This window comes from Lonchura striata, chromosome 19 (genome assembly GCF_046129695.1).
Source record: "Lonchura striata isolate bLonStr1 chromosome 19, bLonStr1.mat, whole genome shotgun sequence".
NCBI lineage: Eukaryota > Metazoa > Chordata > Aves > Passeriformes > Estrildidae > Lonchura > Lonchura striata.
This window is the reverse complement of record NC_134621.1, coordinates 4,622,670-4,647,944: the sequence shown is the minus strand read 5'-3', so window position 1 is coordinate 4,647,944 and position 25,275 is coordinate 4,622,670. Positions and strand designations below refer to the sequence as shown.

The following is a 25,275-nucleotide window of genomic DNA, read 5'->3' as shown; positions in this document are numbered from 1 at the left end:
TTTTGTGATCCTTGTCTCCTCTCATATCTATTCTGTCCTTCAACAGCTTCTTTCATATTGCCCACCAATCCCTGGGAGAAGGTGGAGCTGCCCTCTGAGCTGAGGGAGGCAAAGAGCACTCCTGGAGGCGAAGCAAGGTGGTGGGTGGGAGGAGCAAAGTGATCGTGTCACCATCCTGCAATCCCTATGGGGATGCCAGGAAAGGGCACTGGTTCAGATTATAGTCCCTGGAAGATCATTGCTGGTTTGTCCTGAATAAATGTACACGATAACACTGAAGGGAGACAGGATTGATCTGGCAGTGCTGCTGTGCTGTCTGCCAGTGGATTTGGAATTGAAGCTGGTAAAACTCTGCAGAGAGCAGTTTGGTCGTCCTTAAAATTGCTTTCCTTTATCCCTCACTTAACAGCACTTTTTTTTTTTTTCCTGCTAAGAAAAGGGACAAAGTATTCTGAAATTTCTCTACTGTAACTTGCTTGTAGCACTGTGACAGTCAGTCACAGTGGAAGAACTAAATCCTCCTGGAATGGAGCAGAGTAACTGTCCTTGGCACACTTTGGAAACCTCTCCTTGGAAGCCCTCCTGTTTCTACCTCTCTTTGGGAGCCCTCTTGATCTTCCCAAGCAAGGCTGAGGAATCCTTTCTTACCTACAGCACTAGGATGGCACATTCTGTTCTGCAGGAGAAAATGCTTGCAGAGTTGCTCTGCTGGTGCTTCAGGGCTTCAGGCACCCTTCCTTCTAAAATTAGTAATACCTCCTTTGAGACCTAATTTATTGCTAATGAGGTTTTAGAGAGCCTTCTCTTTCAGTTTCCATTTCCCAAGTAGTTTTCACTTCCTTTTTTCTGTGTGCTTCAATATTTCCTTGTCTCTTGCTGCAGGACTGAAGCTGGCAGGGAAGTGTCCTGCTGCTTCTACCTCTTGTGCCAGGCATTGATTCTGCAAATGTACAGGAAATTATGGTTTAATAAGCAGCTTCTGAGCTGGTGTGAGCTGGAGCCTGTGCATGTGCATCATCCTGGTGCACCCAGCTACTTCTTTCTGCTCCTCACAGATGGATTGATTCTAAAGCCTTTTCTGAGTATTTATTTGTTGGCATGCTTGAAGGAAGAGATGTGACAGTCCTACTCAGAAAGGGCAGAAGCAATTTATTATCTTCTCCCTATATTTCACCCACATAACTTGAAAACTCCAGTAGGTCCACTGGAAGAGTGAGGGAGTCAGAAAAATGCTACCATTTTTTGTAAACTCTAAAGTGCATTTAGATTCAAAACCAACAGCAAAAAAAAAAAAAAAAAATTAATCAGGCTTCTTATTTTCCTCAAGCACAAGCCAGACTACAAATGTGATTGAGTAGTTAAGGATATGTGCTGAGATATAGCAGATTCTTTTTTTCTAGCAGAGCTTTGCAACTGAAGGATTCAATGGAATGAGATCCTGACTTCTTGTAGGCAGAGACATTAAGAGTCCTTCTAGAGCTCCTATGCCTAAAATACAGGAGAAATTTCAAAGTAACAAAACAGGGCAAGACTGGAACTCATGAATTGTGCTTTCAGTAGTGTTCTGAGTTGAGCAGGAAGGGATGGAAAGGCTTGTGACAGAATTAGGGTGTATTTTTGGTGCTGTCAGAAAATGAGCAGCAAGTAAAACCGGTGATGGGATGAGATGATCATGAAGGGTGAGCCTTCAATGAATGAATGTAAGCAGCTTTTGAATGCAGTGAGGGGGGAAAAAAAAAATCCCTTTTCATCTCTCCCTTTCAGGAACTGCCTTCTGAGCCTTGTGGTTACTCTTAGCCTGCCCCTCAGCTGACACTAAAAATAATGGCCTGCTTCTGATCAGAGGATTCAGCTGCTGCCAAACCCCTCGAGTTTTGTGCCTACCTCTACTTTTCACTTGAACTCCTTGTCTGGCATCTGATAGAAGTTTGCTGGCCCTCTCCAAGAGCTAATGCTTTAATGCTTGGAAGCACTCTGAGGGTTCATTGGCCCTTATTAAGGTTGTTGCCAGTCAGGCTTTGGCACTGCTTCCCCCCTCTCCTGCTTTGTGCAGCCTCACTGGGCTCTGGCACTGGCAAGTGGCCCTTGGCTGCAGGACCAGAGCTGCTGTTAACACTGACTTGAAAAAATCCTTCCAGCAATGCTGGCACAGTGTTCCCTGACCCTTACAGACCTGCTGCTCTGCAGAGGGGACAGTCTTGGATCAAAACTCAGGAACAAATTTTCCACATCTGAGTACACACTGGGTCCCTAATATGGGATGCTGTTTCATAGTAGCCCGAGTTTTAGGTCAAATGCTTTCTGGTAATGTGAGCTCTTTTATAGGGTGGTGTGTTTGCTGCCAAATTTTCTACTAAAAAAGCTTGGCCTGGAGCTCTTTTTTTTTTTTTTTAACTTTTCAATAGTAATACAAGCTTTCCTCAGATGTTTAGCAGTTGAATATTTGCAGAATTTGTTTAACAGTTCTGTTAGAAGAACATAATGTTGGAAGGAGAAGCACTTTTCATCTTGGTCATGAAGCCTGAGGCCTGTCTGGTTAGTGAGAGAATGAATTATTTTTTTTACAGCTTAATTGGTCTGTTTCTTAGAATATTGTTTGTGGCAACTTAAAGGATTTCATGCCTGGACTATGGTCCTGAATTCAGCCTCCAAACCACTGCCTATGTGGCCTCATGGATTGGGATGTCTTTAAAAGGAGCAGGAATTGGTATGGCTGAAAGATGAGACAGACTTTAGTGTAAAATTTCTTCTAAAACCCAGGAGTCCTTGCTAAACCACGTTAGACTTTATCTCTTTTAAGCAAAGCCCAAAGTTGTGTTGCAGCTGTAGCTGATTCCCTGGGATAAACCAGGTGGAAAAATTCCTTCAATATCTGCCCGAAGTGCTTGGGTTATTCCTCAACCTTTTTCTCCACCCTGATGATGGGGGTGTCTGATAAGCTTTCTGGGTTAGGTGCAGCTTCCCAGAGGACTTCCAAATCCCTGTGTGAAAAGGCTGCTGTAGCAGTAGGATGGTCCTTGAGATCATTCAGGTTTTGATAAATCTGTCCCAACTGTTGCCCAGGTAGAAATGGCCTCTCCCAAGTGTGATTTTCTTGTAATGAAACTGATGTATGACCAAACTGCTCATTTCCATCTTGCTTTTTATCCATATTGGCTCATCCATGGGGATGGGAGGGATGGGTTTGCTGGGAACACAACCAAGACAGGAGAGCCAAAAGGCTCCTTGCACTTGTGGCCTGTCTCAGTAGGGAGGAAAACAGATAAAAAGGTACTTTGAGGCTCTTCCCCTGCTGAATGAGTGGAAACTGATCTCTAGCTCTTTGTGGCACAGCTCTTGCATGCAGAGCTAAGTTAAATTTTAAAAGAGCTTTTTGACCCTATTAAGATGGATGGTCCTGAGCATGTGCTGACAGCATCAGGCAGTCACCTGAGGTTGGAAGGACCTGTCTCTCCAAGGGCAGAGCTCAGCCTGTCCCTGACTCTTGCCCTTCCAAAGACAAGGATCTCTTCCTCCTTTTTGTTCCTCTGGCAGATGAGTCTGTGCCTTGTGTGCTTATTCCTACAGACTCTACATATTGTTCATTTGTTTAAAGCAAATCACTGATTGCTTAAGGCAGGGTCTTCAAGAAATGAAGCTTGGATTCTGCTCACACTCTCCTTCCTTAAAGAGAATTTACCTGCATCAGATTGCTGTGCTGAGCCCTTGAAAAGCAGGCTGAGCTCCTAAAAAAGCCTAATTGGCCACACAAAGACATCTCTGAGCTGCTGAATATCACCCCAAAAGTCAGATATTGCAGCTCAAGCCTTGATGGGGTACAAGTCCAAGGAAGCAGAGAATATGGCAGAATAAAAAGGCTTGGTGTTATTTCTTAGGCAGTATATTGAGACAAAAGTGGCTTCAGCTATAGCTGGGGGAGCTTTATTCCAAACTGCAGGTTAGCCACAGGAATAGAATTTGGGAGAGGTGTTTTTCAAGGGTGTGATTGTTCTGTAGACAAACACATCCTCCTGACTTCATTCTGACACAGATAAGAGCAGATAAAATGCAGGCTGTGACCAAAGAAGGTATCACAGTCCTTAATCAGTTTGATTACCTGTGATCTTGTCAGTGCTGTGACAGTTTGCTCACAGTTCAGACCTGGTGATATTTGCCTGTACTTTCATTACAGGAAGATGTTTTGAATGTAAATTAACAGTAATGAGGATGTGAAAAAAAAATGAGGAAATTCAGTTCTGTCCAGGTAGATCCATAAGGTACAGTTTATGGAAATAATACAATCTAAGCATTAAGTGATGGTTACTTACTATGGATTTAACCTTTAAAAAAGACTGGTTTAATTTTATACTTAACTTACTGAAGCTCCAGAGCAGGTGGCAATACCTCAGCCCTAAAGTCTCCTGGAGCCCTTTGCTAAGAGCAGTCAATCCAGGCACTGGGATTCCTGTTGTGAAGCATCCAGGGTCCATCCTTAAAACACCCTCTTTTGAAACTGTGATAAGTGATGCATGAGGATTTCAAAGTGAAATAATATCATGTCATCTCTCTGAAGTGCTTTGCCCTTTTAAAGCCTCAGACCTTGGATTGGATAGAAACCTCTCCTGCTCCAGTTCATCTCTGTTAACTGATGTTGCACAGGCAGACACCTCCTGACAGTTCTCTGCCCATTCAGCTATTTCTTAGAGGTTTGTTTAAACCACTAAAAAATCCTGTTTGAGGCTAAGATCTTCAACTAGTAATTTTTAGTGCACAAGAAAAATGCCCATTTCTCAGTAACTCAATTCACAGGCATGAATTAATGTATCATAACTCCATGTACCTCATTAATTAATAACATGGGATGCAGGTACCATTAACCTGGTGGATTTTCTTTGAGCAGAAACAGAAAGTAGCTGTGATCACTTCTTGTTCAGAAGACTGACCAGGCTTGATTCTGCAGGTGAACTTGCTCACATTTGTTCTGGATCTGCTTATGCACAGAAGGAGCTTTCCACTGGAATGTATCCTGCACAGAAGTGGCTCAAATTCTGTAAACCATTTCCTTGTCACAGTGATATCTGATGAGATTTATGTGAGGATCTCTCTGGAGAGGTGAGACTTCTCATAAAATGAAGAGGGATTTATCTGCAGAAGATTAAGGGAGTTAAATATCTGCAGTGGAACAGAGCATAAGATACAGGGTAGTTAATATTAAATGAGAGAAAATGTTTGTCATCCTATAAAATAAATGTCAAGTTTTGGAAGCAATCCCCTTGAGAAGAGTCTTTGAGTGTCTTCAAATGCCTGGCTTAGCAAGTGACTCCCAGTTTGTTTCAGATCTTCAGGAAAAGCATAACAACAGTGCCTGTGCCTCAAAATGGTAAGGACAATATCACAGGGCATAAAAAATGTGAGTGGCCCAATATCTCATGAAAGTTTGTTATTCCACTAGGATAATATGCTTTATGCTTCTGTCCTAGTTTCCAGTCCAAACTTTCTTCCAGGTACAGTGGCCTTCCTGTAGCCTCCTCCTCTTTCCCTCCAGTGCTCAGGAGCTCCAGAAGAGTTTCACCTTTGTGGCCAAGGTCTATTCTGCCCTCCTGTGTTGCTTGTTCCTGCTCCCTTTCTTCTCTTGGTGCTCATGTGTTCTTTTAAATTTAATTTTTAACTAACTAATGCCTTATGATCTGGAGTAAGGGAATAACCAGGAAGGGCAATTCCAGGCAAGCAGGCCTCTCATTTAGAAAGAAGTTCAGCATGAGGAAGTTCAACTTACCTGTAAGCTCAAATTGCACTGAGGTGACCACCAGCCTGGTGTAAAGGAAACAGCTGGGGAAAACAGAAGACACTGGAAGGAAGGAGTGGCCCCACAAAATCAGTTTGGCTGTAAAGTGAGACCTCACTCTTAGCTGCATGATTCCTTCTACCTTTATCTCTACAAGCTTATTAGAATCTGCTGGGGATTTTCAGCTACCTGGGTGTAATCATTTCAGTCTGCACAATCTGACATTCCACTTTGAGCCTTTGATTTGTATTTGGGGGCTCAGCTGCTTTCTGCAGAGCACTCATTTCCCACGGGAGAACAGCCCTGGGGCTGTAGCCCACCCCCCACCATTAAAAAGCCTCTTGCTTTCATGTATAATTGGGTTGAAACCCAGTTTAAATCCAGGGGATTTCACTGACTCAGAGGAATTCTCTATCAAACCCATGGTTCCCATCTATGCAGAAATGGGGAAGGAGAGCAAGGATGGCTCATTGGAGGCCACCCAGGTGTGCCCAGTAAAATGAAAGTACAAACATCACATGCAGAGTCTGAGAGCAGCACAGGGCACAGCAGCAGTGAAGGAGCAGTGGGATGAGCCATGGGGCAGTTTCTGGCTGCTGCCCATGCTGCTGGCACTGCTCTGCCAGGAGCTCTGCTGCCACCAAACCAGGACTGGATTTAGGGTCAGCTTGCCTGGCCTTGCCTCCTCGGTTTGCTCCTTTTAGACACAAACCACAGAGGTCACTCAGTGGATTAGAAGGGAGAAGTCTGAGCCCTGACAGAGTCCTCCAGCTCACCCAGCTCGGGTCCATCCCTGCCCAGAGCCTGGGGTTGTCTCTGACCCCTGGGCTGGGGCCACAGGCCACTGCCTTGCAGTGGAACAGGATCATCCAGCCCTGCTGAACGGCAGACAATTGGGCAACAAAGTGCTCCTGAAATATTTAAGGAGGCTGGTTTCAAACCTATGTAACTTAATTGTTTTGGTTTCTCCTTGCAATGAATATTTGATTTGGCTTCCTCGGGTTATGGCTGGGGAAGAGGCCCTTGGAGACCTTTTGGCTCGTCCTAAAATAGCTGGAAGAAAGCAGCAGAGCCCTTACCAGTTTGAAACAGTGAGAGGTCAGGAAGGAGAGGTCAGGAATTCTCCCTCAGTAGCCTGGGGTACAGGCTCAAAGGAGAATATTTTCTGTCAATATGAGGCAGCATATGATATGCAAGCAAGAGTGGAGATATTTTATATGAATGCAATGAGGGGTGGAGGGAAGGAGGGGGGATACATTAAAAAAATATTTTTTTAAACAAGTCTTACAGGCTTCAATCCTGCCTGAATCGTCAGTTCTACTTGCTGTGGAGTCAAACCAAGAGGAGACCCAATTATATGTTTAGGGGGTTTATCTTAAAACCAGATTTTCTTAAGAATAGCTTTGACCAATCTCTTTACCTGAGCTATGACCAAGCAAACAAGGTGGTTGGGAGTTTATGCAAAGTGTAATTTCTCTGACAAATCACAGCTAGTTTCTACTAATTTTTTTTTTTTTTTTTGTGATTTAGTAATTTTTAAAAATTGAGTTACCTTTCATATCTCTTTTATGCAATAGCATCAAAAGCTTTTCCTTTATGTAATTGACTTAAGAATTTGCAGTGAAAAGATGATTCTAATGTTTTATCACTCTCTTATACCTTTTTTAAATCATAGTGGCTGAATTCTGGCTGAAAGGACCTGGTATTTTGCATAAATGAAGAAATCTTTAGGAAACGCCACTATCCGGTCTACTTGGGGATCTGGAGCTGAAATCTGGAAGGGTTTCATCTTTCCTGGTGCTTATCTGCCTCTCCCTTAACGAGATATGAACCAACTGCCAGCATCTTGCCAGGAGCACTTTAAAAGGCAAACAAATGTGCTCATTCTGTGCAGAGAATTCAGGTTAGAGGTGCTGGGACAGCCAGGCTGGAGACTGGGGTGGGGAGGGAGTATCTGCACAGCACCAGTTTAGCCTTTCTCATCTCAGGTAGCTCAGAGCAGACAGGAGTCTGAAGGGAATGTGATCAGTGGCTTCATCTCAGCCCTCCCAGGGTGAAACCCAAATGTCTGAGGCTTCTGACAAATCACAGAAATCAAAGCAGCAGCTGTGGTGCTGCCTGGGCTTTGCAGAGCCTTGAAGAGGCTCCACCTGATGCTGATGGAGTTTGTTAGAGCCATTTCCTCCTCCTCAAGAGTTGAATTTTTCAGAGCAGTTTCTCCTCCCTGCCACACACGCATTAGAAGCTAAGAGCCCCAGGGCTTTTCTCCAAGATTCATTAAGGAATTGATGATCCACATGCCATCGGTCATTCTGAGCTTTACAGGAGAGATTTCACTTTTCTGCAGAGAGGGATAGAGGCTTATTTGTGGGCAGTTAATAAAAGAACGTGATGAAATAATTAACTACACTGTTGCTCTGCAGCCTCGTTCTTGTGAACTAGGAGAAGTGGAGCATCCAGGGACAGAAAACTCAGGTAAAATTCTTGAGTTCTGCAGCTCAACCCCCAGTTTTAATCTTTGCTTCTTAATGGAGGAGTCCTCAAGGTACAGAACATAACAGCCAGGGGCTCTTGGAAGGAGATGGACAAACTGGTCCTGCCCAAACTAATGCTGCAAAGCATCTAAAATCTTATCACATTTAATGTTTGGGTCACTTGTTCTGGTGGCTGGCAGGACCTGAGTTCATTTTGTTTAATCTCCAGCTCCTCTGGAAAGGCTTTTTGGGAGGGGGCAGGAAAGCTTACAGGGCCAGTGCCATCCTCAGAGCTGTTAAATCCTGGTCTCCCTGCACTGTCCCTTTGCAGCCTGGGAGAGCAGGGGGTGGCTGCACATACAGCTCACACTGAGCATTTGTGCCTGCTCTGTTACCTGATTCCTTCAGAACAGCCCAGGCAGGGCAAAACCATCCCTGAATTAAACAGAATTTCATGGGCATAAACACTGGCTGTGAGTAACCTCAGCCTGTCTGCAAGGGGAGGACAACTTTATTTGGAAATTCAAGTTGAAAGGAGATTTAGTCGTTCTGCTTGATTTGGATTGAGATTTAGGCATAATGAGGGCAAAAATGGTGCCAGTTTTGCTGTCTTTTTCAGTGCTGAGCTGGAAACTGCTTTCCTGTTTCAGCAGAGAGCTTGGTATTGGCAAGGAGAGAGCAGAGGCTGAGCTGTCTGTGCTTGGCTCCCTGGAATAAAACTCCAGGGCTGCAAAAGAAAGGGGCCTATGATTTAATTATTTTCACTGACCTAAGCTTTTTTTTAAGATAGTTTTTACTGTGCCTTGTCTGTTAGCCTCTTGCATTATAGTGGATGTGTTTTGGTTTTGGAATTGAACCCTTTCTTTGGGGGTGCACCTAATCATACCACATCTGACCCTGACCTAGATGAAATCCCACCTCTTCTTTTATCCCGAACTCTGCAAGCCAGCTGCTGATATTACTGGTTGAAGAGTTCAAAAGATACCATGAGAAAGCTTGAATTATTGATGCCACTTTCCTTCCAAATACATGTAATTATCTGCTCTTAGAGCACAGCACTGCCAGAATCCCTGTAAGGCTCCACAGCTGGGCAGGCTTGCAAGAACTTTGGAACAGACCCTGGGCTGCATGGAAACAAGGCCTGGGAGAGGGAATATGTTACCACTGCATGGATGTGACCTGTGATCCAGGTAAGGGGCAGCTGGCTGGAATCAGTGTAGGTATGTTACAAAAATTACTGTGCAGGAAGATAAAAGAAGGGGTTAGAGCAATTTGTACAGTGAATGAAAATAGAAATTTAAGAATTAAGTTCCAGGCAGGTCCCTTTAATATTAATGATAATACTTTTCTCTGTGTGAGCTGGGAGAATCCACTGTGCTCAGGGAAGACAGACAATTCCCTCTTGGTCTTGAAATAGCAGCGTGAGCTTTCTGCTCTTCTTTTTAGCTGTAGGTTCATGCTGTGATTCTTGACAGCACTGAGGATCTCCTTTCTCTGATGCGAGTTATTCTCATTTCTTTTAAAAAGGGAGAATGCCATAGAATTGTTCTTTTTCCTGCAGTGATTTAGGTATAGTTGGTGTGGTGGTGAGGGAAGCTGAAAAACTGATGAGGAGCATCTTTCACCTGCTGCAGTGTGTCCAGCAGGCAGATGGTCCAGGGCAGTTCATCAGAGCAGGTCTGATGTCAAAGGAATTGTTTATATAAGCAGTGATTCATCTTCCCATTCCCAGTAATAACAGGGGTGTTACAAACCAATCTGCTCTAAAGCCCTGTCTCTGAAGAATTGTAAACTCCACTTTTTCACTTTTGTAACCCAGATTCACTCTGGGCTCCTGCCTTTACAGTGAGTCAAACCAAACTCCCAAGTCTGAGCTCCCAACAAATTTGGGAAGTGTTCCTGACCTTTGTCCTCATCCAAGAATTTCAGCATTTTTGTTTTATGGAAGGCTTTAGACACATGACTATGTAGCAACAGCACATAAAAGCAGACTTTATTTATTATTTTCTCCTGCATTTGGCACTGTAGAGAAGCTGAATCAACTTTAAGCCTCCAGGAGGACAGAATATTAACAACTATTCTGTACTGAGGATTTAGAGCCTAATTCAGCTGCCATTAATCTCAGTAACAAAAGTCTTGCAGGATTTAGAGATCTAGGCCAGGAGTAGTGGGTATTAAGTGGGGAGGGGGGGTTGAAATGAGCTGACAGACACCTGTGTATGACTGTCCTGTTCAGAGAGAGGGAGGGAAGGTAATCGGTGTTCAGAGATGAGCTCTGCACTGGGCAGAGTGTCCAGGGGTGTTTAAACAGAGTCAGCTCTAGACCAGAACAACAAATGGAAGTTTAGTGGGAACTCTAAAGACACACTGTTGGGGAACCCTTAATTGTATGCAACTGCTTTCAGGGCAGCAGTTTTTTACTTCAGTATCAGAGTTGCAGCTGGGGGAAAGGGAGGTGCTGCTTTTCCTCATTGCAGATTGTTCTGTGATGCAGAACAGCACAAAATAGGTGGTACAGAGAAGGAACCAACGTTTGCAATAAACCCCTGTGCTTTACACACACCAAATGTGCTTTTCTTAGAGCATCATCCTTCCTGAGACGTGGAAATCTCAAATGTGGTTTTGCTGCCCTCCTTGTAGTGACTGAGGTGAGACAAACTTTTTGATTCACTGAGTGGTTTCTTACAGAGTTGCTCCCAGAGTACTGGAATGTACTTTTTAATGGCCTTTTTTCAAAATTTATTTTAATAACTTGGACAAGTTTCAGTCTGCAATCAAGTCATAAGATATTATGGAGAGTGGCTGGATTTCCATCTTTGTTGAGGTAGTAAGTACTAAAAAGTCTCATTCCTTCTCAGATTTTATAGCAGCTGTAAAGGTTTAAAGCTTTTAAAGCTTGCTGAATTGCAATCTTGACTGTGTTTTCCCTCAACCCCTTCCCTGAGGCAGGGAGATGTCTGTGGATGGGAGTTCCAGGAAACCTTGGGCAAAACACTTTTGGGCTTGTAGCCCGTGTACAGACATTGTACCCATGGCCACTGGGGTGCAGGGTCAGTGTGTCAGACAGGTAAATATATTGCCAGCATCCCATAATAGTCTAACAAGTGATTGGAGGTTTCCAGATGCTGGATTTCATCCTTTAAATAAGGTAACGCTTGGTGGAGTTAGGAGGAATCAGTAACAAAATCTTGACTTCTCCATCCCCTGTTACCCCCTGGCAGAATTTGTAAATCTGTAATGGCTGGAAGTTTCTGCCTATGGAGAATCCATAGAATTGGCTGAAAAACAAAGAGAAAGAAAAATGAGAAAATGGAGAGAAAACTTTAATAAAGAGATTATAGGACAAAATATATCAGAATTTCCCTGTCCCATGTGCTGGTTTGTTCCCTGCCCATCACTAGGTAATGTAATTTCCAAGATAGTCCCAAATACCCCAAAAAGAGCCTTTTAATCTGTTTTCTTTGGGAAAATGTTGCAGACTGATGGGTTTCCTTGCTGTAAGATTTTTTCTTTAGGCCCATTCTCCTCATCTATTCACCTCCAAGTTTTCCTTTCTCTGATCCATCATTTTCTTTCAGTTGTGCTCTTACTGATTTGTGATTTGGAGCCTTTCCTTGCAGTGTTTGGTGTTGGGGACCCAAACCCAGGCTCTGCCATCAGCACTTCATCCACTCACAGGGGCCCCAGTGGGATGTCTGAAGCAGCAAAGGGACTCATAAAATTATGGGTCTGGATAGCTGGAAAGGGTAGAAATGATATTTTGCATCAGCCTGAAAGATCAGGACCAATCCTTTGGGCACTTCTACATATTTTATCCCATGTGTATGATTAGAGGAACAGTGCCAGGGAATGCCAGTGCACTCAGGGCCAGCAGAGTGGAACATGTTATGACACCCTGGAGCAGTGTTTGCTGCTGATGTTTATTTCATATAACCATTGGATGTGTTCCTCTCTTCTTCAGCACAAAGAAGGATACTGGAGAAGCAGGAACTGAAATAAAATACTCATTTTATCTTGAACTACAGTGTGTCCAAACCTTTGTCAGCTGTTGAAATTCATGGACATGTGGCCTAATGATGGGGTTCTTGGGGTGTCCTGTGCAGGACATGCCCAGGAGTTGGACTTGGATGATCCTGATGGGTCCCTTCCAGATCATCATATTCTGTGATGGTATGATTCTAATAAAAGTATAAAATCAGGGTGATTTGTGACAAAATAAACCAGAGATTAACCTGGAACAGGGCAGTCAGTTTGGCACTGCACAGGCAAAGCTCTGCAAATATTTATTTGGCTCCACAGAAACAAGGCATATTAGTACTCAGGAGCATCTGGCTTCCCTTTGTAGCTTATTTCACAACAAAATACACAATGTTTCCTTTCACAGGTGAGTCAGGATAAACCCTCACATATTCCTGGACACTGAGGAAATGCCTCCTTCCCGATCCAAGACCTGGCAGAAAAAGGCTGGGGAAGAGAAGGTGTTAAATAGTGAGAAAAACTCTGCAGGAGACTCCAAGATCTGCTGTGGGAAGCGGAGGGAAGGTGAGAGCAGAGGCCAGGGGAAGGGCAAAGTGACAAGTGTCACCTTGTCACATCCTGGACAAGGTGACAGCCTTGGGGAAGAGCCCTTAAAAATCCAGAGGCTGGGGAGGCCTCAGGAAAGCAAAGAAAATGACCACAAGAAGTTATTCCGGAGAAAAAGAGCCTGCAGGAGAAACTACAAAAATGAATCTGGTTTAGAGAGAAAACATGGAGTGTCCAGGTTGGAGGGGAAAAAAGGGAAGCCCTGCAAGCAACGGGAAATGACATCAGGGCAGGAGAGTGAGGACAGCAGTGACAAGGAGGGAAAAGCCATCACAAACAAAAAGAAACAGAGTTTTAAAAAGAGATGTGGAAAGAAACTTGGTGAAAGAGGCACTGAGCTGGGTGCTGTAAAGGAGATCACAGAGCAAGGTGCTGAAGGTTCTTTTCAGAAACAGAACTTGGCAGAAAAGGCACAGAACCCCAGGGTAAGGCACAGAGGGAATCAGGACTTCAAGGAGGCTTCTGAGCAGAAATCAGGTTCTCAATCCCAAGGCAGTACAGCACAGAGAAAAGGGGAGAGGACTGGGAAAAAGCAAGCTGAAAATCTTACCAGGATTGTCATCACTGAAAGTGAGGATGAAAATATTCTGGAAACTTCAGGTAACTCTGGCTCTGACTCCAGCAGTGAAGGCCATGGACCCCACAAAATGGGTACAAAGGAGACTGTGGTGGGCAGCACTTCCTGCAGTGAAGAGAAGAGCAACTCTTCTGAGTTAGATGGCAAGAGTGAGCAAGAAGTTGTGCTCAAAGATCCTCCTGTGAATGAAGAAAAAGGCTACAAGGAACTGGCTGATGAAAGCAAGGAAGCATCTATTGAACCTGAAAATAAGCAGGTGACCACAGGTGGAAAAATTGAATCTGATGTTGAAGGCACTGAATTTGCAGGATTGGAAGCAGAGGAGAAGATGAGGAAGGCAGACAACATGCTGAGACAACCAGAATGTGCTCCAGCTGAGAGCAGTAAGGCAGATGATCAGTTAAGCACTTCAGGACTCAAAGTTAAGAACAGGGAAAATATCGAAATAGAGAAGGAAAATATACTAGAAAATGACAGAGTTGAAGATATGTCAGAAGATGGACACATGAATTCTGACAGCAGTGGGGAGAGCAGCACTGCAGAGAACACTGATGAAGTAAAAGAAAACAAACTAGAACCACTCCCAACAGCTGTGAAAGCAAAACTCCACATTCACCTTAGCAAATATGAACAGGAAGAGAAGGTGAATGATGAAGGCAGAGAGCTAGAAGATGGCTCTTTCCTCTCCAAGCAGCAGAGGACATTGAGGGAGAAATCTGGCAAGTGTGAGATCCCAGAACAAGGTGAAGAGGCTGGAGATGGACAGAAGGACAGTTCAGACTGCAGCAGGCAGGACCTACCAACACTGATGCTTACAAAGAAATGTTCTTCTCGAATCCAAATCCCCCTCAGTCTGGAAAACCAGCATAAAAATGCTGAGACCAAGCTATCACCAAGCCAGAAACCAAATCCTGCCCAGATGGCTTTGGGAATCAGCTCAGACCTGAACAATGTTGAAAGCATCTGTTCAAAACCCCCGGCTCTAGAAACTCCCAGTAAACAAAGAGAACTCAACACAGATCAGAGTTTTGGAAGGAAAAGATTAAATACTTCAAGCTGCTCCACAATTACAAAAAAATCACCTGATAAGCTGCTCTGTAGAAAGAAGAGAGTTGGAAAAGTTATTGGAAAAGTTAAACAGACTTCAGGCCAGTCTACAAAGTCAAAAAAAGAGAAAGCAGAAGAAATGGTTGCAGAGGCACCTTCTGAAGCAGAACCTGTGCACGGTGGGGAAGGATCCAAGCACTTGCACAGCTGCTCTGCTTTTAGAAAAGTCACCAGCTGGCTTGGCCAAAAACCTGCCAAGAAAGCAAGGCTGAAAGCTCGACTGCTGAGTGTGGCACGTGCAATTGGTATCTCCAGATGGCTCTTGAAGAAATTTGGGAAGAAGAAGAGGAGCAGCAAACCTTTTGGGTTCAGAAGTAGAATGGCAATCCGGATTCTGAGCACTGCTGGGTGGGTGGGTGGGTTGGGTAAAGCCTTCCCTGGTGCAGCTGGACAGCTGGAGAGAGCTGAGCCGAGGGACAAAGAATCTTCTGCTTCAGTGGTGGAGGGGAAAGGTGGTCCTAAAATGGTAGAGGAAGTGGGACGCTTTGATTTGCCTCCTGGTGATTCCCCTCTCCATGGAACCAGTTCCTTTCCGTACTTGGATGAGAACACTGCTACTACTGATGCCAAGTTTGCTGTAGTGTTCCCCAGAGTCCACAGCTTGGTTAAGGCCAAGAACTCCTTGTCCAGGGGCTCTGGCAATGGTTATTCCCCACAGAAACTGAAATCTCCATCAGAGAGAAAATCTGTCACTCCTGTGCAACAGGGTTGCAGATTCAAATGTGACCTTCCCAGATCTCTGATGGATCCAAGCCAGAGAAACAGCAAGCAGGGCTTCCTCCCACGCCAAGAGGAGCCAACCCATACCTTAGATTATTGTAGTGAGGCAGATACCAAGGAGGGTTCAGGTGTCCTCCAGACTGCAGGATCCATGGTCACTCCCAGGGTGCACTGGTCCCAGCAGCAGGGGCAGGGATGGGACCCTGCAGCATGGCTGGATTCCAAGCTGCTGCTGCCATGGCCAGCCAAGGAGAACCTGAGCAAATGGACCATCTCCAAGGAGCCCCAGCTGGCCAGCAGCCGTGTGAGGGCCTGCAAGGAGCAGTGGGAGGCAGATGAGGTTGCTGACAACGTGCTGGAGATGGAGTTCATGCAGAAACAGGTACAGGTGTTGTCCCCATAACTGGAATGGAACTAAACTCCCTCTAATTTTCAGACATGTATCTGTGCATTTCAGGTGTACCTGTGTGAAGAGCACTGTGCAGAAGTTGAGGAGATTGAAGATCTAACCAGACTGGAGTAGGTGTCCTCAGTGTCTGCAGCTCATTCAGGTCACAAGGGCTTGCTTGTTATCCTGCTCAACAATAGAAAACATATTAGCTAGATAGGAGAAAATAAAATTTTTCCTCTGTGGGAGAAAATAGAATGGATTGAATGTGTATCATAGCTGAGTAACTGATGCTCTTCTGAAAAGCTAAGTAAAATTGAATTTTAGTGGTGAGGTTATGGACCTACACTGAAACACTGGGGAGGAGCAGAGGTGCAGAGGAAGCTCCTGACTGGTAGAGCATGTCCCCAGGCTCTGCTGCACAGAGAGGGTACATTGAACCTCTGCAGTCACACCCCAGAGCCAGCAGCTCAGCCTGATTAACAGACTTCTGTACAGCTGCATCCCTGGAACTCTGTTTCTCCTGTTAAATGTTTCCCAGTCCTGAAATGGGTTCTAAAAATACCCCAAAATACTTCACAGATAGGGGAAATTAGGTTTAGAGGCTGATGTGACTTCTGTGATGTAGCAGAAGGACAGAATTATAAATTTAACATGTCTTCCTTATTGTATGAAGTGAGTGGTAAGAAAGGGCAGCTTGCAGGATGAGAAGCACATTTCTATGTTATTTGCCTACTGACATTGGCATCTGTGGCTTTAGTGACTCCTGTTGCCTTCAGCTGTGAAAAAAATCACATCCTCCATCTTTCAGAGCTGTTAAACCCTTGGTTCACCGCTGTTGTTGAAAGATAAGCCCCTGACACTGCTCCTCACACATCCTCCCTTCCTGTCATCCTGTTGAGATAAACACCTGTAAAGGCTGTGCGAGGAGCTCTGATCACACAGAGGAAGTTCTGAGCTTTGACTGCTCCATTCTCTGACGTGTTTAATCCTGAGGATGTTGGAACCACATGAAGGCAGTGAAGAGTTTTAGCCCCAGCTCCCCACAAAATTTTCAATCCCCATATGGGTCACTCAGTTAAGAGATGGACTCCATGATCCTTGTGGGTCCCTTCCAACTCAGAATATTCTGTGATCCTTGGGAGGGCAGAAAGGTTAATATTTAATATTAACACATGCAAGTGAAGCTTATGGCTGATGAGTCCTTTCCTCTCTTTTAGGGAAGTCTCTGAGAGCTCAGTCCTGTTGTGCCTGAAGAAGAGGTTCCATTGCAATCTCATTTATGTATGGATAGTGATGTTTGGTTTGGTTTGGTTTTCTTCAGTGCTTATTCACTCTGAGCAATGAGCTTTAAGTGAAAGTCGTTTATATTAAATAATGCACCAAGTATCTCACTCATTACTGAGAACAATGATAAAAAGTATATTTACACAGCTTTTGCTCAGAAATCAGGTAGCATTAAATATCTGGGGTAAAATCTGGAAGTTCCAGAGTTTCTCTGTAATTTTGGTATTTGTTGCCAACCTGTGAACATACTTGGGCTCCTTTTTAGCCTCAGTTGCTCCTAGTGAGGATCTCCTATTTTAGCTGAGAAGTTTTGAGTTAAAAATTGTGGATCTTGAGAAGAAACCTCAGAGTTTCTACAAACATTTCACAGTGTTGCAGTCCAGATCTGGTTGTGGATGGTTAATTGTTCTCTTTTCCATTTACTGGCTCAAGTGTTCAAACCTGTGCCTATAACTTCATGTGAAGAATAGACAGTGGTTAGAGAAAATGACCACAAACCTGTAAGTGCTCATTTATCCCAAAATATTAATGACAGAGATTTGAAAATGACCACTGAAATGCTGTGTCCACAATAAATTGGCAGTATAGTCAGAATAAATAATATTCCTTTAAAGGGAACTTGTATATTTGTATTAATATATGCATTCAGCTGCAATCCTCATTCAGAAAATTCTAAGAAGCCACCAGATTTCCCCCCTCCCCTTTCTTATTTTTGTCCTAGACTTACATTGGGCAAATTTTGATTTCTGTGAATCCTTTCCAAGACCTCAGGATCTACTCTGAAGATGTGGCTACCAAGTACCAACAAGGGACCCTCTCAAAAAATGCCCCGTATGTTTTTGTTTCTCAAATAACTCTCTAAACCTTGTTCTGTTTGTGCTCCAGAAAGTATTTTATTTTCCTCCAATTCTCTGGTAGAGCAGGATGAATGTCACAGGAAGTGAACAGTCTGTTTGGCCAAGATGTAGTTGGTTGGGTCTATAATTCCACAGAGCTAAAGCTCATCCCAGGAAGTGTCCAAGGACAGGCTGGACAGGGCTTGGAAAAATCAGCTCTAGTGGAAGTTATCCCTGCCCATGGCAGAGGAATGAAATGGTCTTTAAGGTCCCTCCAACCCAAACCATTCTGTGATCTTTAGGTCAAGTTTCTTTGATGAAGACCCTGGCCCATCTCTAATGCAGATCCCTGGTCAGTGCTGCACTTGTGGGGTGGAAACGTGGGGTCAGTCACTGAGGGTTTCTTTCTGTCCATGCAGACACATCTTTGCCATAGCAGAGATGGCCTACACGCTGTCCCAGTCGTCAGGGCAGGAGCAGTGTGTCCTCATCAGGTAGGAAGAGAAGGGCTTTGATGGAGGCCCTTGGATTGCATTATGTAAAAGTTCCACTTTTGTATTTCACTGCCTGTAAGTTGATCCTTCTGGCTTTTATGTGAGGGCTGCCCGTGGAGAACCTGAGTAAGGTGGATTTTTATTTCACTCTGTGCAAATAACAGTTTGAATTTAGTTTCACTTCAGAGGAGTGGGAGAGGAGTCTGATATTCCCCAGGGGAATCCTATTTGGGCCCATTTGGTCAGATTGTCTCAGTGTTTCAAGGGATGGGTGACAGATCTCCAGCTGAAAATCAGCACAACCCCTCTGACTTGCTGTAGCAGGGCCTCTGATGTGCCCAGATCAGGCACCTCTGTTTTGATGCCAACTTCTCCACCTCTTGTTCCTGCAGTGGGCACAGTGGATCAGGTAAAACAGAAGCTGCCAAAGCCATTGTGCAGTACCTGACCATGCTGTACCAGGGATCTGACAGCCACAGGATCAGACAGGTAACAGGCAAGTGAGCTTGGCTGGAGCCATGAGGGGTGGACAGGGAACAGAAGCCAGAGACAGGGCAGAGGCTGCTGCTGATGTTATTTCTTTGGCTGGGCTTGGGAGGGTTTGTGGTCCGAGGTGAAGCTCCCACAAAGACTCGAGGAGAGCTGGTGTATTTGCAGTTCTGTATTTTAATACCTGGGAAATCTGATGCTGTGAAAAGTGCTGTATCTGTTTGAACAGAGAGCTGGTAGCTGCCATGGAGAGCTTTCAGCAGTCTGGGAGGTGAAGCTGAACAAACACAGAGCAGAAGTAAAGGGAAAGATTATACCAGTGAGGGTAAAGATCTCACCACTGGCTAGAGATAATGATACCAGGATACATTTAAAAAGACTTATTTTACCCATGTGAGAATTACATCAGTGAAGTCCTATTTTTTGTTTATCTTTTCAAACTGAAAGGTACATAAACTCTTTTGAGTTTAAAAAAACTGTGATTGCTACTGAAGTGTTCCCTCCTCTTTTCTCTACAGCCCTGCAGTGTCCTGCCCATCCTAGAGAGTTTTGGAAATGCAAGAACCATCCTCAATGACAACTCCAGCCGTTTTGGAAAGCTGCTGAATATTCACCTGCAACAGTGAGTTCAAGAATCTCCTCTGGTCCCTCCAGCTGCCAAGGGGTGTTTGGGTGAGACCAAGTGTAGCAGTGCTCACACATTAACCCTCCCCCCCTTCACTCTTGTTATCATCAGGGTAGGAAGAGAATGAGTTTACACCCCTATTTTGGTTTTTGTTTTGTGTTTTCTCCCAAAAGAACAGATCTTGGTTCTCAAGATGAGTTAAATTAAGAACATAAGAATGACTGAACTGGTTTATACCAAGGACCCATCTGATACCTTGCTGTGTCCTCAGCAGTGACCTCAAGCACTGCCTGGGGCAAGAACAGCCCAAACACAAACAATGCTTTTCACTAAAACCCCTTGAGCTCTTTAACATTTGCGGCAGCTCAGGAGTTTTCCTCAGTCTCCTGAGGTATTCCAGTTTCCTCTTGGGCTCATACAAACTTGATGTTTCTACAACAGCCTTCAAGTGTTCCACAGGTCTAACCAGTTCTGTGAAAAACACCTTTCTGTTTTGAGCCTGCCTCCTTTCTAACTTCTGCATTTGGTTGGTTTGTTTGGGTTTTTTTTCCTGACTGTTGCCAAGCCCTGAGCTGATTCTTGCATGGAACTGTCTATCATAACCCTCAGGTCTCAGTCCTAAGGAGCAATGGTTAAATTGGAGCCTGTCTGTTTATATGTGAAACTGGGTCTGTACCCATCACATTTACCTACAGTGGGCTTCATGAGCCATTTTCTTGCTCACTCCCTCTGCACTGTAAGGTCTGTCTGCATTTATTTGCAGTTGACCTTCATCCTCACTGAATAATTTCATACAAGCAGCAAGCTTTGTCCCATTGCTGTTCAGCTGCTCTTCTAGGTCACTTAGCAAAGCATCACTTGCACTCACAGGTCAGGTACAGACACTGTGGAACTCTGATGGTTGTTTCAGACTGTTAAGAGAATTGAGCTTTATTCCTACCCATGTTAGGACTTTCCTTCTTATTCTGTGCTTGCTTGGTTTCCCTGAAAGTCCCACAATTTTGTCAAAATATTTTGGAAATTCATGTGGATTATGTCCCTAAAATCGTTCTTGTCTGCAGAAAACCTGTCCCCAGGTTCTGACAAGAACTGTTGTTTTATGCTCAGTGGCATTGTGGTGGGAACATCCATCTCCCAGTACCTGCTGGAGAAGTCTCGTGTGGTGTTTCAGGTGAGGACCAGTGGCCCCCCTCTCCCTTATTTAGTCTTATAAGACATTTAGTCTTGAGTTTACTGTTAAAAAACAGAGGTGAAAATTAGTATGAAAATTGCTTTCCATTTCTTCTATCAGCAAGAACTAGGTCCCCTTCATGTAGCACAGGGTGATCACTTCTTTAATTTTAATAAAAAAGGTTTCTCTGTCTCAAACAGGTTGAATGAACCCACTTATTAGGGTTTACTGAAAGTTGAATCTTCCCTCAATTAGCTTTTCTTTATGTCTGGAGTGTGGAAATGGTCAAATATTAGAGCTGTGTAAGAAGGACTTCTCCCAGATGGAATGTTCTTAAGGTGTCAGTGGGAAACCTGATCCTGCTCTGTGAGTGTGTTCTGGAGGGGTTTGGGGCTGGATATGGATCAACTCCATGGATTTGTCCCATCAGGCCCATGGTGAGAGGAACTACCACGTGTTTTACGAGCTGCTGGCAGGGCTGCCCGTGGAGCAGAAAGAGGAGATGTACTTGCAGGAGGCAGAGTCCTACTTTTACCTAAACCAGGTGAGTGAGCTGAGGGTGCTCTGCAGCAGCTGGCACAGAGAAATGGTCCAGGCATCCCTTCTGTTTGGTTTGAGAGGCACCAAAACACTCTGCTCTCCTGCAAAGGACTCTCAGGAGTATGCTAAAGTCAGCTCTGCTCCTTCTCATCCTCTGCTCTTTCTCATACCTGATCTAAGAATCAACATCTTTGTCTCTTTTGTGATCATTTTCTCACTTTCCAGGCCCCTTCTACTCTAAAAGGACGGACTTTAACGAGGAGTCGTTGTGTAGACTCAAGGCTCCATCGTGTGGTGTAACACCCCTTTTCTTATTGCCTTTCCTTGCATTTGCAATTTACTGTGGGACTGCAAAAAGCAGGGAGGATTTCTTTCTATCTTCTGCAAAATACTTCGTTTATTGACAGAGTCAGTGGGCTCAGATTTTAAACCAGTGAAATATACTGCTGATTGCAATTATTTAAATTGAATTTGTCAGACTTACATCAAGTCACAATCGTGGCACTTTTTTTTTTTAATGTGGCTGTGGGTTTTGGTTTTTTTTTTTTTAAAGATTGTTTTCCATAATCAAGGAGGTCGCAACAATAGCAAGAAATTTTTCCTATTTCAACGTGAGTCAGCTTTCCCTGGTGACAAATTCAAATTCAGCAGCTGCAGTCAGGAGGAATCCTCGATAGTGATTGCAATCACCTCGCCTTCAGGGGAGGAATGGACAAGTACCATTAATGGCTCTAGGATGGAGGGCAATTAAGGGCTCAGCCCTTAATTTCCCTTAATTAAGGGTCCACTCTTAAGGGTGATTAATGATTCCTGTCTGGGAAAGCATTGTAATGCAAAGTCTTCAAGGTGATAATAACAGGAATATCCCAGCCTGCTGCTGAGAGGGCAAGGGAAAAAGATCAGATTATGCACAAAAGAGTTATCAGAGACTGACAAAATCTGTTTTGGATCTTGGCAAGAAGAAGCCCGGGGGCTGCCTGGACCTCATCCTTGTCTCACCAAAATCTGCTGAGAGCTGGGAACTATGGTCAAAGAATGCCCATGAACACAAACAGGTTCTGCAGAACCTGACCCAGGATTTCTGTGACCTTTAGGGTCACACACAGCTGCTAGGAGTGTCCTCTTGTAGAGAAAAAAAAGCAGAGGAGTGATGAGCCCACGTTGTAGTGGAGTTCCATGGCTGAGATGAGACAAGCTGTGACCCTGGGTGGCTCTTTGGGTTTACAGAACCCCATCTGGTACCATTTTGGGGGGCAGCTCTGCCATGATTTACTTGGGAGAACCCTGAGGTGCCACTTCTCAAGTTCCACCCCGGCAGCAGGCAGGGGCATCCTGGGGAGCTTGTACTGAATTCCAACAGCAAGTTGGCCTGTGTGGGTAAGAGAGATCTAAATCTCAAAACTCCACAGGGTGAAGACATTGGCCCCTCACAAATGCTGAGTTTCCACTACTGCTGTCTTTCATCTCTTCAGATTCCTCCAGTCCTTAAAAGATTGAACTACTTCTCTGAAGATTCCTGATGGTGGCTTAACCCCTGCCTGAGGCTAAAGGAGCCCACCACGATTATCTGTCCCTTTTCTCTCAGGGCAGAGCATGTGAAGTCCTGGGGAAGGAGGACAGTCAGGATTTTCTGGTCTTGGTGCAAGCTCTGGAGGGAATCAGCCTCTCAGATGATCAGCTGAACTCCACCTGGGCTGTCCTGGCTGCCATTCTGCAGCTGGGGAACATCTGCTTTACCTCCTATGAGGTACAGTAACCCCAACACCTTGGCAATGGGGTATTTGTGCTGAATATTGCTGTTGTGCCATGTGGTGGGACTGAGGATGACATCCTTTGAAGACTTTTCTGTCCTTTCAGTGTTGGGCTCTAGACTGATCTAGGCAGGGACAGAAGATGGGAGGCAACGGAAGGTCATTAGAGCTTGGGTGGCTTTTTAAGGAGCCAAAATGAACCTGGTGTTCTACCCAGGCTGTGACCAGCTCTGTGCAGCTGAGGTATTGTTGAGAATATTTATACAAGAGGGACCTTGTATCCCATCCATTGCTCCTATTTGTAATATATAGTAATATAGGTAGTAATATATGTACAGTAATATATGTGAAAAACATGTTCACTCTCCTGTGAAAATTTAAAAATTTTAATAAAGGACAATAAGAGACAAGGACCACAGAGCAAATGTTATAAAGGCCGGGTGCATCTTGCTTCTCAGCCAAGAGCACTCTGTTATCTTCAGATACCCCTAAATACCTTTTCCCTTATGTCAGCCTGTTGCATATTCATAGACCCTTATGCATAGCTTTTCCCCAAACTAGTTTACATATTTTTACATGGCCCTTCATTGGGTCTGCCTTTTTAGAGCATGCATGTTCCTTGGTTGTGGTTTTAGTCTATTTTTAATGTTATCTTCCATTCTGGGCCTTGGTCCACACTGTCTTCAGATGGTGAGTGCTGATAGTTGGTGTATCTGTAGCAGGTGTCCTCATCCTGTGTTCGTTGGATGTTATCCCATCTAAGGAGGCATTTTAACACAAGCAGCTATTTCACTAAGCTTAATTAACAACAGAAATAAAAACTATATCTTCATTACAAAGTTACTTTAATGCTACACATATAAAATCCATTTTAATATTTACGGAAAGCCAATATTATAATATGTATCTATAACATATATAATAAAGAACACTTTATTATTTAGAAAGAATCTTTTGAACACGCAGCCATCGCCAGTGACACTGAGATTCAGATTGTGGCCAATCTGTTGTGTGTCTCAGCAGAGCTCCTGCAGAGTGCTGTCACTCACCGTGTCACTGTGAGTCCCTTTCTGGTGATTCCTCATTCCTCTTGAAGCATGCAATGTCCTGCCCCACTGTCCTAAACTTAGAAGGCTCAAAATCTGGGAGGTAACAGCAGGAATAAAATGGTTGGGATGGGCTGAGGCCCTCAAGGCAGCTCTGTAAAGATGGCAGAGCTCACATCTAGGGGGGATCTTCTCTGACATGAGTGGCCTCAGGTTTATCACTTTGGCCAATTGACTCTCACTCTGGCAGCAAAATTCTGTGTTTAGTTTTCTTTTGATACCTGGGTAAATTCTCAGCCAAGTAGAAAAAAAGGTGGTGGTTCTGTGAGATAAAAGAAAATTGTGTCTCTTTATGTATCCAGGTTACATCTTATGATCGGATCTTCACCCCTCTGTCTGTAGAAGGAGCCATTGATGCCAGGTGACTTCTGCTGATGCCTGGGTGGGTGAGATGCACCCAGAGGTGCTGTCTTTGCAGTAACTGGTTCCTCTCCCCTCTCTCACTCAGGGACTGCATTGCCAAGGCTCTGTACTACCTGCTCTTTGAGTGGCTGCTGCTGAGGATCAATGAGTGCTTGGCTCCCTGGGAGTCCGACTGTGCCGTGGGCATTGTGGACATCCATGGGTTTGAGGTTATTTTTCATGTTCGTTTGCTATGGCCTGGACAGTGAGGGCTCACCAAGGCCTTGCAGTATTTTATTTAGGGCTCCTGTTAAAACCTGTGTCCCAATGAATGCTGAAATCAATGGAATACAGAGGTGGGGCTGTGCATCCAAGAGTAAATCTTCCCTTTTTTATGCTCCTTCACAGCTTGTCTCACCTCTGGCTGTTCAGCCTAGTCAGTAAGTCAGGCTAAGAGCTTGCAAACCAGCCAGAAGATGGTTTGAGCTGTTTGGGTTCATTCACACTGGCCAGAACCAGCAGCTCAGCTCAGCTGGGCCTGTGCAGCATTTACATTTTTGTCTTTGCAGGATTTGGGGGTGAACAGCTTAGAGCAGCTCTGCATCAACTTGGCCAACGAGCACCTCCAGTGGTTCTTCTGCCAGACTGTCATTGCCCAGGAAGAGGTAAGTGGAGCTCAGTGGAATTCACACCTCCTTGAGCCAGAACACAGGGACTGAGTCACCCTCAGAGTATCCCTCAGCAGGGAACAGGAAACTGAATGGTCCCCTTAGGCAATATCCATAGAGTTGCCTATTCAATACCTTTTATTAATTCTACACTCAATTAAGGGAAGGAGATTTTGTCAGCACCTTGCTCCCTTTTCCAGATTTTATAAGTGAGTTGGTCAGGGTCAAAGAGCCCAGACCTCAGTGGGCACTTTTAAAGCCTGTTTGGCTTCTTTGTAGCATTTTCTGTACCACTTATGTTCTGGGGATGAAAGTGTGTTTATCAGACTTGTTGACTTCTACAGTTCACTTT

General features: G+C 44.5%; 1 protein-coding gene across 1 annotated transcript in view; it reads left to right on the top strand.

The window, feature by feature from the left end:
• Window positions 1–12,665: 12,665 nt before the first annotated feature.
• The window catches only part of MYO15B (myosin XVB), a 43,177-nt gene continuing 30,567 nt past the window's right edge, over window positions 12,666–25,275 (top strand). Inside the window, exons 1-14 of the mRNA XM_077787435.1 lie at window positions 12,666–15,608; window positions 15,684–15,745; window positions 16,835–16,898; window positions 17,623–17,732; window positions 18,157–18,231; window positions 18,624–18,720; window positions 19,239–19,342; window positions 20,453–20,516; window positions 20,947–21,060; window positions 22,642–22,803; window positions 23,752–23,865; window positions 24,216–24,274; window positions 24,362–24,497; window positions 24,825–24,920. Coding sequence (XP_077643561.1) covers window positions 12,666–15,608; window positions 15,684–15,745; window positions 16,835–16,898; window positions 17,623–17,732; window positions 18,157–18,231; window positions 18,624–18,720; window positions 19,239–19,342; window positions 20,453–20,516; window positions 20,947–21,060; window positions 22,642–22,803; window positions 23,752–23,865; window positions 24,216–24,274; window positions 24,362–24,497; window positions 24,825–24,920 — 4,200 coding nt within the window. The remainder of the gene's footprint in view (window positions 15,609–15,683; window positions 15,746–16,834; window positions 16,899–17,622; window positions 17,733–18,156; window positions 18,232–18,623; window positions 18,721–19,238; window positions 19,343–20,452; window positions 20,517–20,946; window positions 21,061–22,641; window positions 22,804–23,751; window positions 23,866–24,215; window positions 24,275–24,361; window positions 24,498–24,824; window positions 24,921–25,275) is intronic.